Source organism: Anabrus simplex, chromosome 7 (genome assembly GCF_040414725.1).
Source record: "Anabrus simplex isolate iqAnaSimp1 chromosome 7, ASM4041472v1, whole genome shotgun sequence".
Lineage (NCBI taxonomy): Eukaryota > Metazoa > Arthropoda > Insecta > Orthoptera > Tettigoniidae > Anabrus > Anabrus simplex.
The window spans coordinates 221,792,587-221,806,098 of record NC_090271.1 but is presented as its reverse complement, the minus strand read 5'-3'; the positions used below and the strand labels follow the sequence as shown (position 1 = coordinate 221,806,098).

The window sequence follows — 13,512 nt, the reverse complement described above, 5'->3', positions numbered from 1 at the left end:
GCGCAATTCCTATCCTCGCCACTAGATGGGGGCTCCATTCATTCCATTCCTGACCCGGCTGGGGATTTTCATTTTCCCTAATATTCGTTCGTTTTCGCGTACCCGTGAACGAACATCATTCTACAAGAGAACGCAATCCACGCTCGGTCGAAGGACGGCGAATGGAAATTCAAAGCTTTCTTTCCATAAGTGAATACGCAAGGTGCATAAGTTGGTTCAGTTCAGTGTGAGGGACGCTCCGGAATGTCGCACCTGCCTGGAGTCTTGGGCAATACAACGGAATGACTGTAGCGCGGTGTGGCATCCAGCCAAGAATTGCTCAATGAGGAGAGCATAGCCAATTAGAGATAAGATCACACACGGCAAGCACGGTTTACCAACAGAATTCTCCTTGGACGATATAAACAATAGACTTGTAGCGGCCAGAGTTACTCTAAATAAAAATAATAATACTCTCCTAGAATAATTAGCTCAGATGGTAAAGCTCTGGCCTTCTGAGTCGAAGTTCGCGGGTTCGATCCCACCTCAGTCTGGTGGAATTTACAGGTGCTCAAATACGTCAGCTTCGTGTCGATATATTTACTGGCATATAAAAGAACTCCTGCGGGACAAGCACCCGGCACCAAGGCGTCTCCGAAAATGGTAAAAGTATTTAGCGGGACGCTAAACAAAACTCAAACTAATAGGCCTAATATCAATCATTTGAAATTCAGTCTGCGGCTCAATCGGACAAGGTCAGAATACTGTGAGTGTGGTGAACAAACGAATGGCTATTGTTGTTGATGGTGCATCTGACTTTCGTTACCTCGGCTCACACATAATATCCGAATATCATTCTATATTCTCTTGGATACTCGTCCTAGTGTCATTGCCGCTTGGATGAAGTGGCATCATGTCACGGGTGTCCTCTGAGACCGAAATATCCCCCTGTGCTTCGAGTCGAAGATCTGTCGCATGATAATACGTCCAGTGGCGCTCTATGTTTCTAAATGCTGGCCAGCGACGAAGAGACAGGAGTAGATGTTTCACACAATGGAGATACGTATGCTGAAATGGGAGTAACACGATTTGACCATATCAGAAATGAAACGGTGCGGAGCTCCACTCACACTCAGTCCAGTAGGCTGGAGACACATAGGTGGACCGAGGAAGAGATGGGATGGACTGCTTGCGAGAAGACATGACAGCACTAGGTGTCTACCCCGGTGGTGCTGCTGATCGGACAAAATGGAGAGCGAGATGCAGAAAAGCAGACCTCACATCTTAATGGGAACAACCAGGGAGAATAAGAATAAGAAGACCGCAAATAACAAGATCATCTGGAAATGTTTTATGGCAATTGATCTGATGTAGTAAATCACCGAGCTCGATACCTGCAGTCGCTTAAGTACGGCCAGTATCCAGTATTCGGGAGATAGTTGGTTCGAACCCCACTATCGGCAGCCCTGAAGATGGTTTTCCGTGGTTTCCCATTTTCACACCAGCCAAATGCTGGGGCTGTACCTTAATTAAGGCCAAGGAGCTTCCTTCCCACTCCTAACCCTTTCCTATCCCATCGTCGCCATAAGACCTATCTGTGTCGATGCGACGTAAAGCAGATTGCAAAAAAAAGAAGAAGAAGATTGTAAATCAACGATGATATGTGTAGGTCTGGATGTATTTTTTTAAAGGTACAAACGGCTTCCTGTACATCTCTTATTGTCATTTACTTTTTGTTGGTGGTTTAACGTCGCAGATTTTTGGCAACGCATCAAGAGGTAAGGGCACGTACTGGGGAGGAAGCGAATGTAGCCTTAATCAAGGTACAACCCCAGTATTTGTCGGATTAAAAATTGGGAAACCATGGATCGTCAGGAATGCCGACAATGGGGCTCGAACCCATCGTATAGCAAATGAGAATGAGAATCAGCCACTTAAATACAGTTGAAAGAGTTCACTGGACGATCTCTGGAGGTGCCAAGATCAATCCAATCACTCATGCTAACGAGGGAACTATGAAAATAACAAAAAAGACAACCTTACCTCATTTTTACAAAAAAAATCTTCCAGGATGCATTTTGTTAATGTTAAAAAGAGGACATATCTGGGAGAAAGAAGTCATACGCCAGAAACAGGACTCCGTAAGGAATGAAGTTCTAGTATGACAAATCGAAAATCCATTCGGCGACATACTACACTAGTGTATCTACGTGAGACTCAAGAAGTTTTTCACAATACTGATCTCTGGCAAGAACCTGAATCAGTGTCACAGTCATTACGAGTATTGTATAATCAAATACAGGAGTTCGCAGTGAAACATAATGTCAAAGACGTCTCACTGATTCTCCACAGCCAGTGAAAGGAAGAGTGGAAACATGGAGCTCATTGATGTGATTCATAACGTTGTGGTTCTAACTTATTTCAATATCTCTGGCCAAAGATTAAGAAGCACCTTTCATGAATGCCTAAGATGGAAACTGGCATGAATTACTCTCTCTAGTTTTTACAGGATAATATTCACCGAATCGCAGAACTAAATATTTAAACTGAGATCTAAATTCAGTGAAAATTGTCAAAGTATTTACGTAGTATTCCTTCTGTCTAGATTATGATAATTTATATTTGACGTACGTAATTATGTTCACATTTCCAATTTTAGCAGTGAGGAAACTGGTATCAGCAAAAATTCTCTATATTCATTCTAGAGCGGTAGTAAAGACATGTTTGGAAGAAGAAGAAGAAGCTGGCTCGATTCTGCGTCAGATTTAAAAACGAGACTACCACAATTCGAAATAAATGTCTTTCATACACATTACGTTACATTACATAGATATGAACATCATTATAGACTGTTAGGCCTTTCAGCGTTCAGTCTGCAAGCCCCTATGAATTAAATATGTGCCTTCACAATCCTCTATTTGCAGCTAGCTCCGTGGCCTCCATCTCTTATCATTAAATAATAGTAATTTGCGTCTAATCGTCGTCCGTTTGATCTATCTCCGCATCTCTCACCCTCCATATCCGAGAGCATTATCTTCCTAGGTAACCTATCTTTCTCCATTTGCATGACATGACTCCCTCCTCCCCTCAAAGATACCGGTTTATAAATATTCCTTGTTTCCTTTTTCACTTCTTCCCAACCAACATGATGTATGAAGACGGCATGGGACGTCAAACTTATGGACAGGGCCTTCAATAGGCTGCATGGTCCACCGGTTTGGTTTAGTTTATTTATGATTAAGTGCTACTGTAGCTCAAGTCTGAGCTGACTTCCCTGAAAATTATGAGCCTTGTTTACCACGTATTATTATTATTATTATTATTATTATTATTATTATTATTATTATTATTATTATTATTATTATTATTATTATTAACAGAGTTGAAACTAAATTTGGGAAAACCACCGCATTCAGCAATTTAAATATCTCGCAGAAATTCTCACCCCCAATGAAAATGAAACATGAAAATGAAATGGCGAATGGCTTTTAGTGCCGGGAGTGTCCGAGGACACGTTCGGCTCGCCAGGTGCAGGTCTTTTAATTTGACGCCCGTAGACGACCTGCGCGTCGTGATGAAGATGAAATGATGACGAAGACGACACGTGCACCCAGCCCCAGTGCCAGCGAAATTAACCAATGATGGTTAAAATTCCAGATGCTGCCGGGTATAGAACCCGGGACCCTTGTGACCAAAGGCCAGCACGCTAACCATTTAGCCGGGCGAATGAAAAATGAAAAGGAGACACCATGTTAAAAGGAAGGGTGATTAACCGGCCGGGAATCAAATCCGGGGCCCCTCTGAACCGAAGAGCAGTACGCTGACCATTCAGTCAAGGAGCCGGAAATAATAATAATAATAATAATAATAATAATAATAATAATAATAATAATAATAATAATAATAATAATAATAATAATAATAATAATAACAACAACAACAATAATAATAACAATAATAATAATAAATATAATTATTACTATAATTATTATCGGCAGGCCTGAAGATTATTTTCCGTGGTTTCCCATATTCACGCCAGGTAAATGCTGGGGCTGTACTTTAATTAAGGCCACGGCCACTTCTTCCCTAGGCCTTTCCCATCCCATCGTCGCCATAAGACATATGCGTGTCGGTGCGACGTAAAGAAAATTGTAAAATAATAATAATAATAATAATAATAATAATAATAATAATAATAATAATAATAATAATAATAAAGGAAGAGAGGATAGGATAGACAGCAGCGGCCTGAACTGCTAACCGAAGCAGTTAATTCTTTCACTTTCTGCAATGACACACTAGACTATGTGAAAGGTAACTTATCAAATTGCTTTTGTGTGTTTTAACACACTTTAACGCTTGCTTTGTAATGATTCCAGACAACCGAAAAATGTAATATTAATTTGAGTAGGCTCCACCTTTTCGTTCCGCTTTAATCAATCGGAATGATTCTAACAATTTATAATAAAACTATTGGCGAGAGGATTGCCTGACAGCTACAGGGAAAGTCAAAGGAGAAAGCTAATCGAAATTGTGTCCAGAGTACAACAAACCGCAACTCTCAGACCTTCCAGGTTTAAAACTCCAATGAAAAACGTCCATATACACGAATGTCCACAAACATAAATATCGAATGCAGGATGACCGAGGGAAAATGGTCCAGAAACCAACAAGTCCACATGGAGAAGGTCCAATGTTGAAAGTCCATGAACAAAACTATCACTGAGAGATTTGGCTGTGCGGTTAGGGGCGGGCAGCTTTTAACTTTCATTCGGGAGATAGTCGGTTCGAACCCCACGGTCGGCAGTCCGGAAGATGGTTTTCTGTGGTTTCCCATTTTCACATCAGGGAAAATGCTGTTACCTTCTTTAAGGCCACGGCTCCTTCTTTCCCACTCCTAGTCCTTTCCTGTCACATCGTCGCCAAAAGACCTATCAGTGTCGGTGCGATGTGAAAATGTCCAGCTGGTTGTTACCACAGACTACAGATTAACAGATTATTATTAATCTGTGATCGTAGCTATGTACAACGCTTGGGATAGAATATCTACGGCTTTGGTCACACTTTTGATTTTTTTAATATTAAATTTTCTATTGGGAGAATCCGTTGGTCATAAAATATGTCTTTCAACTGTGCATGCTGTGATGTGAAGTCTTGATGGATGGCCATGACATACAGATCCACGGTCTGTACAGCTCTCAAGGTACTGTTGCTAGATAACGCCGCTTCACACATTTTGTTACATGACACTATTTCGTTACGCACATTTTCGGATGACCCTCAGTTCTATGAAATGTTTACTCGTATCTCAAAAATCAAAGCCATCTTCGTAACTATCTTCTACAATGCGCTTTTTTCATCATAATTCAACATTTCTTTTGAAAGTTCTTCGTCGCACAGACTCAGTTAAGTCTTTTGTCAATGACTGGATAGGAAAGACCTAGGACTGGGAAGGAAGCGACGGTGGCCTTAATTCACGTTCAAACCCACCATCTCCCGAATGCAGTCTCGAAGGTACGCAACCCAAACGAAGTAGCCAATTCGCTTGACAAAATAATTTTTAAAAATGCAAGTATTTGCATGAAATTTTGCATGACAGTGTTCATAAAGAACATGCTCTAGGCTCCTTACTTCGAAACAATTGAACTTTTAAATCACTGTAATACAGCAAGAATTTGTAAAATGGATATGAAATTAAATGCCGTGTGGCCTCCGGCGAGGGACAGTGCAGGTCTTTTGATTTGCCTCCCGTAGACGACCTGCGCGTCGTAATGAGGATGAAAGAAAGGATATGAAAGTTATCTATTTAGAAAACATTTTTGAAGGAATGTCTTAGAGATTACTATAATATTATGTTGATATGTAGTTGGTTGGGTCATCAGTCCATAAACTAGTTTAATGCAGCTCTCCATGCCAACCTATCCTAAAAAATAAAATAGAAAAGCCCACGAACAAGGCATTCGTAGACCTAGAAAAGGCATTCGATAATGTTGATTGGACCAATCCATTTGAGATTCTGAAGGCGATCGGGATCAGATACTGAGAGAGAAGAATCATCTATAATCTGTACAAAAATCAGTCTGCGGTCGTAAGAATAGAAAGTTATGAAAAAGAAGCAGCAGTCCAGAAAGGAGTGAAACACGGCTGTAGTTTGTCCCCTTCCATTTTAATTGCTTATATACAGTAGAACAGACGGTGAAAAGAAATCAAAGATATATTTCCTACGAGAGGAAATTAGAGCCCTGAGATTTACCGAGGATTATTCTATCTGAGTCTGCACAAGACCTGGAGAAATTGCAGAATGTTATGGACACGGTCTTGGAGAAGGAGTACAGTAACAAGATGTAAATAAGAGTGAATCCAAAACCAAAGTAATGGAGTGCAGTTGAACGAAGTCTTTAAAGAAGTGGATGAATATTGTTACTTGGGCAGTTGAATAACAACGATGGCAGAAGTAAGGTGGACATAAAATGCAGACTAGCACAAGCAAGGAAGACCTTTCTTAAGAAAAGAAATCTACTCACTTCGAACACTGATATGAATTAGAAAGACTTTTTGAAGACTTTCAGCGTGACATTGTATGGAAGTGCAACATGGTCGATAACTAGCTGAGAAAGGAAGAGAATAGAAGCTTTTGAAATGTGGTGTTACAGAAGAATGCTGAAGATGAGATGGGTAGATCGAATCATGAATGAAGAGATACTTAATCTAACTGGTGAGAGAACGAGTTGGTGAAATTAGATCAGAAGAAGAGACAGAATAATAGGGCACATCTTAAGACACCCAGGACTTCTTCAGTTTTTGAGCTACGTGTAGACGGTAAAAACGGCAATAGTAGACCAAGGTATGAATATGACAAACAGATTTGAGGAGATGTATGATGTAGCAGTCACGGAGAATTGAAAAGGTTAACAGAGGATAGAGTGACATGGAAAGCTGCATCAAAGAATTCTATCTACCTATTACTCAAACAACAACAGCATGTAAATTTCTCCCTTACACGGAAAAGCAAAGAAATATTAGTATGAATTTTAGCTTAGGAGACGAGAGAGAGAGAGAGAGAGAGAGAGAGAGAGGGGGGGGGGAGAGAGTACGAATTAATTGATGCTCCCCTCTCAGTAGTCTCTTACGACATGCAAGGGAGTACAGATTATGCATCCTTTCACTTCATTCGCAAGCGAGATAATGAGTTCCGATAAATCGAAACAAATACTGTATGTAGCATCATGACGTACGTCCAACAATATGGCAGCTGATCCAGCACACAACATTCCCGTGCTATATCACAAGATAGTCCCACCTATCAAGATCTACGTCCAACAAAATGGTCGCTGATTTAGCACACAATTTTATGACCATAAATATTCGAAACTTATTATGAAAAAAATTCTGCTGCTAAAGGGCTTTATTGTGACCTAGACAAAATACTAGTTAAAGACAGTGGAAATTCGCTTAAAACACGGCGCCATTTTTACCTGATGGATATAGAGACAGAGTTCTGGCACACGGTAATAACATGAGGAACACTGGCTGTCTGCTTACCACTGTTTCTGTTTTCTGTCCATGTAAAATTGTCTACGCTAAACAGGTGACGCTAATTTCAGACAGACCCCAAGCCCAAAAACATATCCATGTTTAAAAAATCTAACAAACCTAACAAAAATGATTTAACATTAGCGTAGTTAAAATTCATTTCACCGGGCGAATTTGCCGTGCGGTTAGGGAAGGGCGCGCAGCTGTGAGCTTGCAGCCGGGAGACAGTGGGTTCGAGCCCCACTGTCGGCAGCTCTGAAGATAGTTTTCCGTGGTTTCCCATTTTCACACCAGGCAAATGCCGTGTCTGTACCTGAATTAGAGCCACGGCCGTTTCCTTCCCACTCCTAGGCCTACCGTATACGAATGAAGGAATACTGGACCAACATTAACGCTCAAGGGAAACAGTTGAAATGACGTGGTCCTTAGTTGGCCGAAACGAAACAACAACAACAACAACAACAATAATAATAATAATAATAATAATAATAATAATAATAATAATAATAATAATAATCATTTAAAAAATTCATTTCGCGGAGACTCCAATAACGTTCATGCACATACACTGATTATACCCGTAATATTAAAATAACCGTTTTGACGAGCAGGGCTAGAAAAAGGAGCATTGCATGTGTCATTGCACGGTGTTGCCACATTCCTGCATTCCGTTCTCCTTTCGCATCCGTATCACTTGTTTGTTCTTTCAGATCGCTGTGTTCCGTTGTACGTAACTCAGAATTGAGAAGTTTGGCAGCTCCAAGCCACACGAGCCGGCCAGTAGGCTCATCTCCATGGCAACCGCAGTGTGTCCGCCCACGTTTCCAGGCAACCATACCCCGTACTTTCTTCTCCACACGCAGGCAGACAGTAAACGGGCATCCCTCTAAGAACTGCCAGAACGCATCTTTCAATATTACTATAGTTACGACTGAGCCACTCTCGAAGAAATGTGTAGCTAGGACAGTACCTGCGCGGGGCCTGTTCTAGTTGGTTAACGGTACCCCCATCTTCTGCAGTTTCGTGGTTACTATAACGAATTTCTTCATGAGCACGAATTTGTCCAAATAAATATATTGTGGTCATACATATAAATAAAGAAAATACAACAGTATTTATATTTTGTGTCAAGATTGTGGAAAAACTGCTGGAGAGATTTTCTTCAAATCGATATTTAAATTCAGGGATATCTAGAGAGTGCACTAGGTGATACAGTATATTATTTTATCAGTACACAATGACGTAGCATTATTAAGGGGATTAACACAGGAGGTGTCAATTTTCTCCGTTAATATTAGCTACATGGAAAAACTGTACTAAATAAAAGTTAAGTAAAATACAATTTCGAATCCTTTTACCTTACGAATTATGACAACGTACATTTTCACGATTATTACATTTTATTTTACAGACTTCCAAGTATCTCCGGAATTTGTTTCATCTAAAACGTGCCCTACTGCCATTTCTTGACGTGTGCAGTCCTTTTGCATCTGGCATAGACCAGAGAAAAATGTAGCTTCCAAGAAAGTCCCAGTCTCATCCATGGCAGTGACAAAATGGAAGCTGCTGGGGTATGGGTGATGCTGAATAATAACATTCGGAGCGCGACTAGTGCATCTGATTTTTATGAAAGGTGTTGCTCATAGGCCCGTCGTGCTGCAATAGCATTTTCCGACCCAGTGAGGAAAGCAACAGCTAACTGCCTCACACCTCATCTTGCTTAGTACGCCTCATTTTGACAGCACCGGCGGTTTTCGTACAACCGCGTAACTTTTGATGGTGCTATTTGAGGATCCAACCAACATCTGGGCTGATGACCTAACAGACAATGGACCAAAACGTGTACACAATAAAAGTTATCGAAACCACAATTTCTGTTTACTCACGTCTCGTAGATTTTTACAGCACATGCTACGATAACACAGATCTTCAGAAAGTTGAGTACAAAGTCCATCAACGCCGAATATCGCTGTTCAGTCGTCATGGTAACTGATGATAGTAGTTGCCATTATTGTTTGTATAAATCGAAACAAATACTGTATGTAGCATCATGACGTACGTCCAACAATATGGCAGCTGATCCAGCACACAACATTCCCGTGCTATATCACAAGATAGTCCCACCTATCAAGATCTACGTCCAACAAAATGGTCGCTGATTTAGCACACAATTTTATGACCATAAATATTCGAAACTTATTATGAAAAAAATTCTGCTGCTAAAGGGCAAAGTTCACTGCGAAACGTAAAGAATTTCACCTTGTTTTCTTGACACGGCGTAAGCCCAAAACCCCATAATTATCATGTCTACAAGTGCGGGCCTTGAAAGAATCAATGTTACATTAATTTGTACATATTTACTGAATTATTGTGGTGAGTATTTCAGTGGCAACCAAGCCTCTGTCCCTCTTCCTCAGTCTCTCTTTGCCACTTCAATGTGTCTCTTGGACAGAGCGAGTTGGCTACGAAGTTTGGTCACATAGCTGTTAGTTTGTTTGTGTTTGGAGATAGTGGGTTGAAACCCCACTGTCGGCAACCCTGAAGACCGTTTTCCGTGGTTGCCCATTTTCACATCAGGTGACCACGGTCACTTCTTTCCTTATCTCATCATCGCCACAAGATGTGTTATGTCGGTTGCTACGTGTAACAAATATGTATTCTTTAAGCTGTCTGTGATATGGTCGTGCAGTAGTGTATTAGGTCACGTTAAGAGAGGAATATATTGTTGTTGCGCCTAGGAAAACCGCTATGTGATAATATTTCAGCTTAGAACGCTGACCAGAAAGGTTCTGTCATCTAAGGTTCAGTACTGCATGAACTATATCAATAAATTTTCGTTCTGTGATACATGTGTTGCGGGTCAGTATTTCTCACCTTATCATTATAACGTAACGCTATTTGCAGGCGCAACGACGATATACTGTATCTCTAACTTTGCTACAATAAATAAATATTATATTTTCCTCTCTTACTACTATACACTAGCTCCATGCGAGATAAAGAGAGAGAATATTTACGTACCTCTGAAGCAAGGGTTGTCGAAGGCATACTGGTCTGGCCCAGCTTCGGTATCCGTCACTAGCACAAGATGTTTACCTGAAAACAGACAGACATAGTCATTAGCTACAACTGCACAATAAGTACCATACATGAACGGGAATGTAGTACACTCCAACAATAATGATATAGGCTTAACGCACGTTCTGTTCAAAGCAGGGGTTCTTAACCATTTTTGTTGTCATGGACACCTTTGAAAATCTGATGAGACCTATGGAAAACTTCCCTATAAAAGTGAACGTAACCACATAGAAAACAACTTTTTGTGCAGTGACACTTTATTTTACTGAAAACTGGTTGTCTCAAACAGTATATAACATACATGAAGTATCAATCAAGTAAACAATGATAGTAAAAAATTGGATTTTTCAGTCTTCATCGAGCAAACAGAAATGACCGCTCAATATAAGAGTTAAATGCAATTAACAAGTTAAAATTGGAAAAAAATTCCTTAATTCAGTTTTAAAGAATGTTGTTGTTGTTGTTGTTGTTGTTGTTGTTGTTGTTGTTGTTGTTGTTGTTTGGCATGAATAAGATGAAACTGTGGAACTACCTTTCACAAGGAAAAGCGTTTGTCGTCATTTTGGCCATGGAGACAGAACGGCCATAATGGAACTCATAACTGTAAATTAAATGATACGAGACTGTGAATTCCAGACTTGAAAACTGAAATGGAGTATCTCCTCTATTGTAGCTAATTACATAAACAGACATAACTCGTAAGCGATCGATTACAGAACGAATATTCATAGGAACATTGTGTTGTTTTGGGTGTTCCGTCTACACCCTGATTACGTCCCACACTATTGGGAATACCCTTATAAAAAAACTATGGCAAGGTCCAATAAATCCAACAATAACCTGGGAAGGGAGGAATTGTCGACTTCAAACTAGGATAACCGACCTCAAATGAAATGGGACAAGGAAGAAGGAAGGCAATTTGCAGCCAGACAAAGGATATCAATATATACAATTTGTAGACCTATGAACTCTATGGTGGCGAATGTTGGCCGACTACGATGACTGAGACAGAGCGTAGTCTGTGTGTCATGGAGACTAAGATGCTGAGGTGGACAGCTAGCGTCACTAAACTGGATCACATTTCCAGTGAATCCATCGGGGAGAGATTTTGCATTGCACCGATTCAGTACAAAATGCGCAAGGGTCGTCTACGATGGTTTTGACTATCGCGAAGACGGGTTACATGTTAGAAGTCGCTGGTACGAGACGACCAAGACAGCGATGGGCCGATAGCCTTCACAAAGTTCTGAAAAGATTGATCCCCCACCGACATGGCCCAGGACAGAACTAAATGGAGACAATGAATCCATGTAGCGGACCCCGCCACTAGGAGGGACAAACGCTGAAAAGAAGAAGTAGGCCTATAAACTTCAACGAAAACATGGAAAGGATTTCTACAGTACTTTTGAGAGTTTGTAAATCCGGCAACAAGTTATTTTTTAAAACAAAAATGGAATGCTTGGTAGCTGAAGGGCATGGTCACTAAAGTGTACGTGTTGAGATGCCCAGATACATGGAGTAATGCGGAACATTGGAGCCCCGCCTGGAATGTGTGGTGCATCACATAAGAGCAGGACTTTCTCGATCGCCCGAGGACACTTTCTCCGCGAGCTAAACTGAGCAAATACATCTTGACAACACAATCGATACCTTCTCCAGTCGGTAGAACTTAATTCAGTTTGCATTAATCTGGCTTCATTAGTAAGGTGACCTCCTTCTGATACAATCTTATGTACTTCACCCTGTTTTGCCATATTATGATTTAACTACCATTTCCCCGCCAGGAACGAAGTAGAAGTACACATTCTGTGACACACGTTATGTAAATATTTCTATGCCCCAAATGTATTAAATAGCCCAATAAAGTATTTTTTAAAGATTCTCAGCTTTGCCACGAAATTTGAAAAGTGGAACGAGGTTCACTCAGACTCGGGAGGTCAACTGATTAGAGGGGCTTCGAATCCCACCTCAGCCATCCTTGAAGTGGTTTTCCGTTGCTGTTGCAGCAAATCTGTAACATCGGATGCCATTCATTAAATTACAAGAATATTCATTGTTACGTTTTTCACCGGTCACTCCGCTTTTCCCTGTCATCTTTCATTCCAGCAACACTCTCCATTATTATTTCATTTCATCTGTCAGTCATTAATCATTGCCACAGAGAAATGCGACAGGCCTCGGCAGCTGGCACAATTCCTATCCTCACCGCCCTGACCCGGTCAATGACTGGAAAACAGGTTGTAGGTTTTCATTTTCAATAATAATAATAATAATAATAATAATAATAATAATAATAATAATAATAATAATAATAATAATAATAATAATAATAATAATACTCTTCAAAATACGACTATCTCTGCCAGATTTGAGCCCGCGATTTTGGGATCTGGAAGTCGACACTACCGCCGATTCACAGAGGTATAATAATATGACCGAGCGAGTTGGCTGCGCGTTTCGGGCCACGCAGCTGTGAGCTAGCATTCGGGACATGGTGAGTACGAACGCCACCGTCGACGGTCATTTTCACATCAGACAAATGCTGGGACTTGACCTTAATTAAGACCACGGCCTGTTCCTTTCCAATCCTAGTACTTTCTCAACGTTGTGTTAGTGCGATGTTAAACAACTAGGATGAATGAATGAAGGAATGAATGAATGAATGAATGAATGAATGAATGAATGAATGAATGAATGAATGAATGAATGAAGAAAGCAAGGAAAAAAGAATGAAAGAAAGGAGGAAAGAAAGAACAAGCCAAGCATTAATATATTTATAATTATTATTTCTAAGAATGAAGCCTTCGTGGCTCAGGCGGCAGCGCGCCGGCCTCTCACCGTTGGGTTCCGTGGTTCAAATCCCGGTCACTCCATGTGAAATTTGTGCTGGACAAAGCGGGGGCGGGACAGGTTTTTCTCCGG

The 13,512-nt window shown here is 40.6% G+C and overlaps 1 protein-coding gene across 1 annotated transcript in view; it reads right to left on the bottom strand.

Moving 5' to 3' along the window:
* Positions 1-13,512, bottom strand: part of LOC136877784 (uncharacterized) — a 411,138-nt gene that overhangs the window by 112,967 nt on the left and 284,659 nt on the right. Inside the window, exon 2 of the mRNA XM_067151990.2 lies at positions 10,534-10,608. Within this exon, the coding sequence (XP_067008091.2) occupies positions 10,534-10,608 (75 nt within the window). The remainder of the gene's footprint in view (positions 1-10,533; positions 10,609-13,512) is intronic.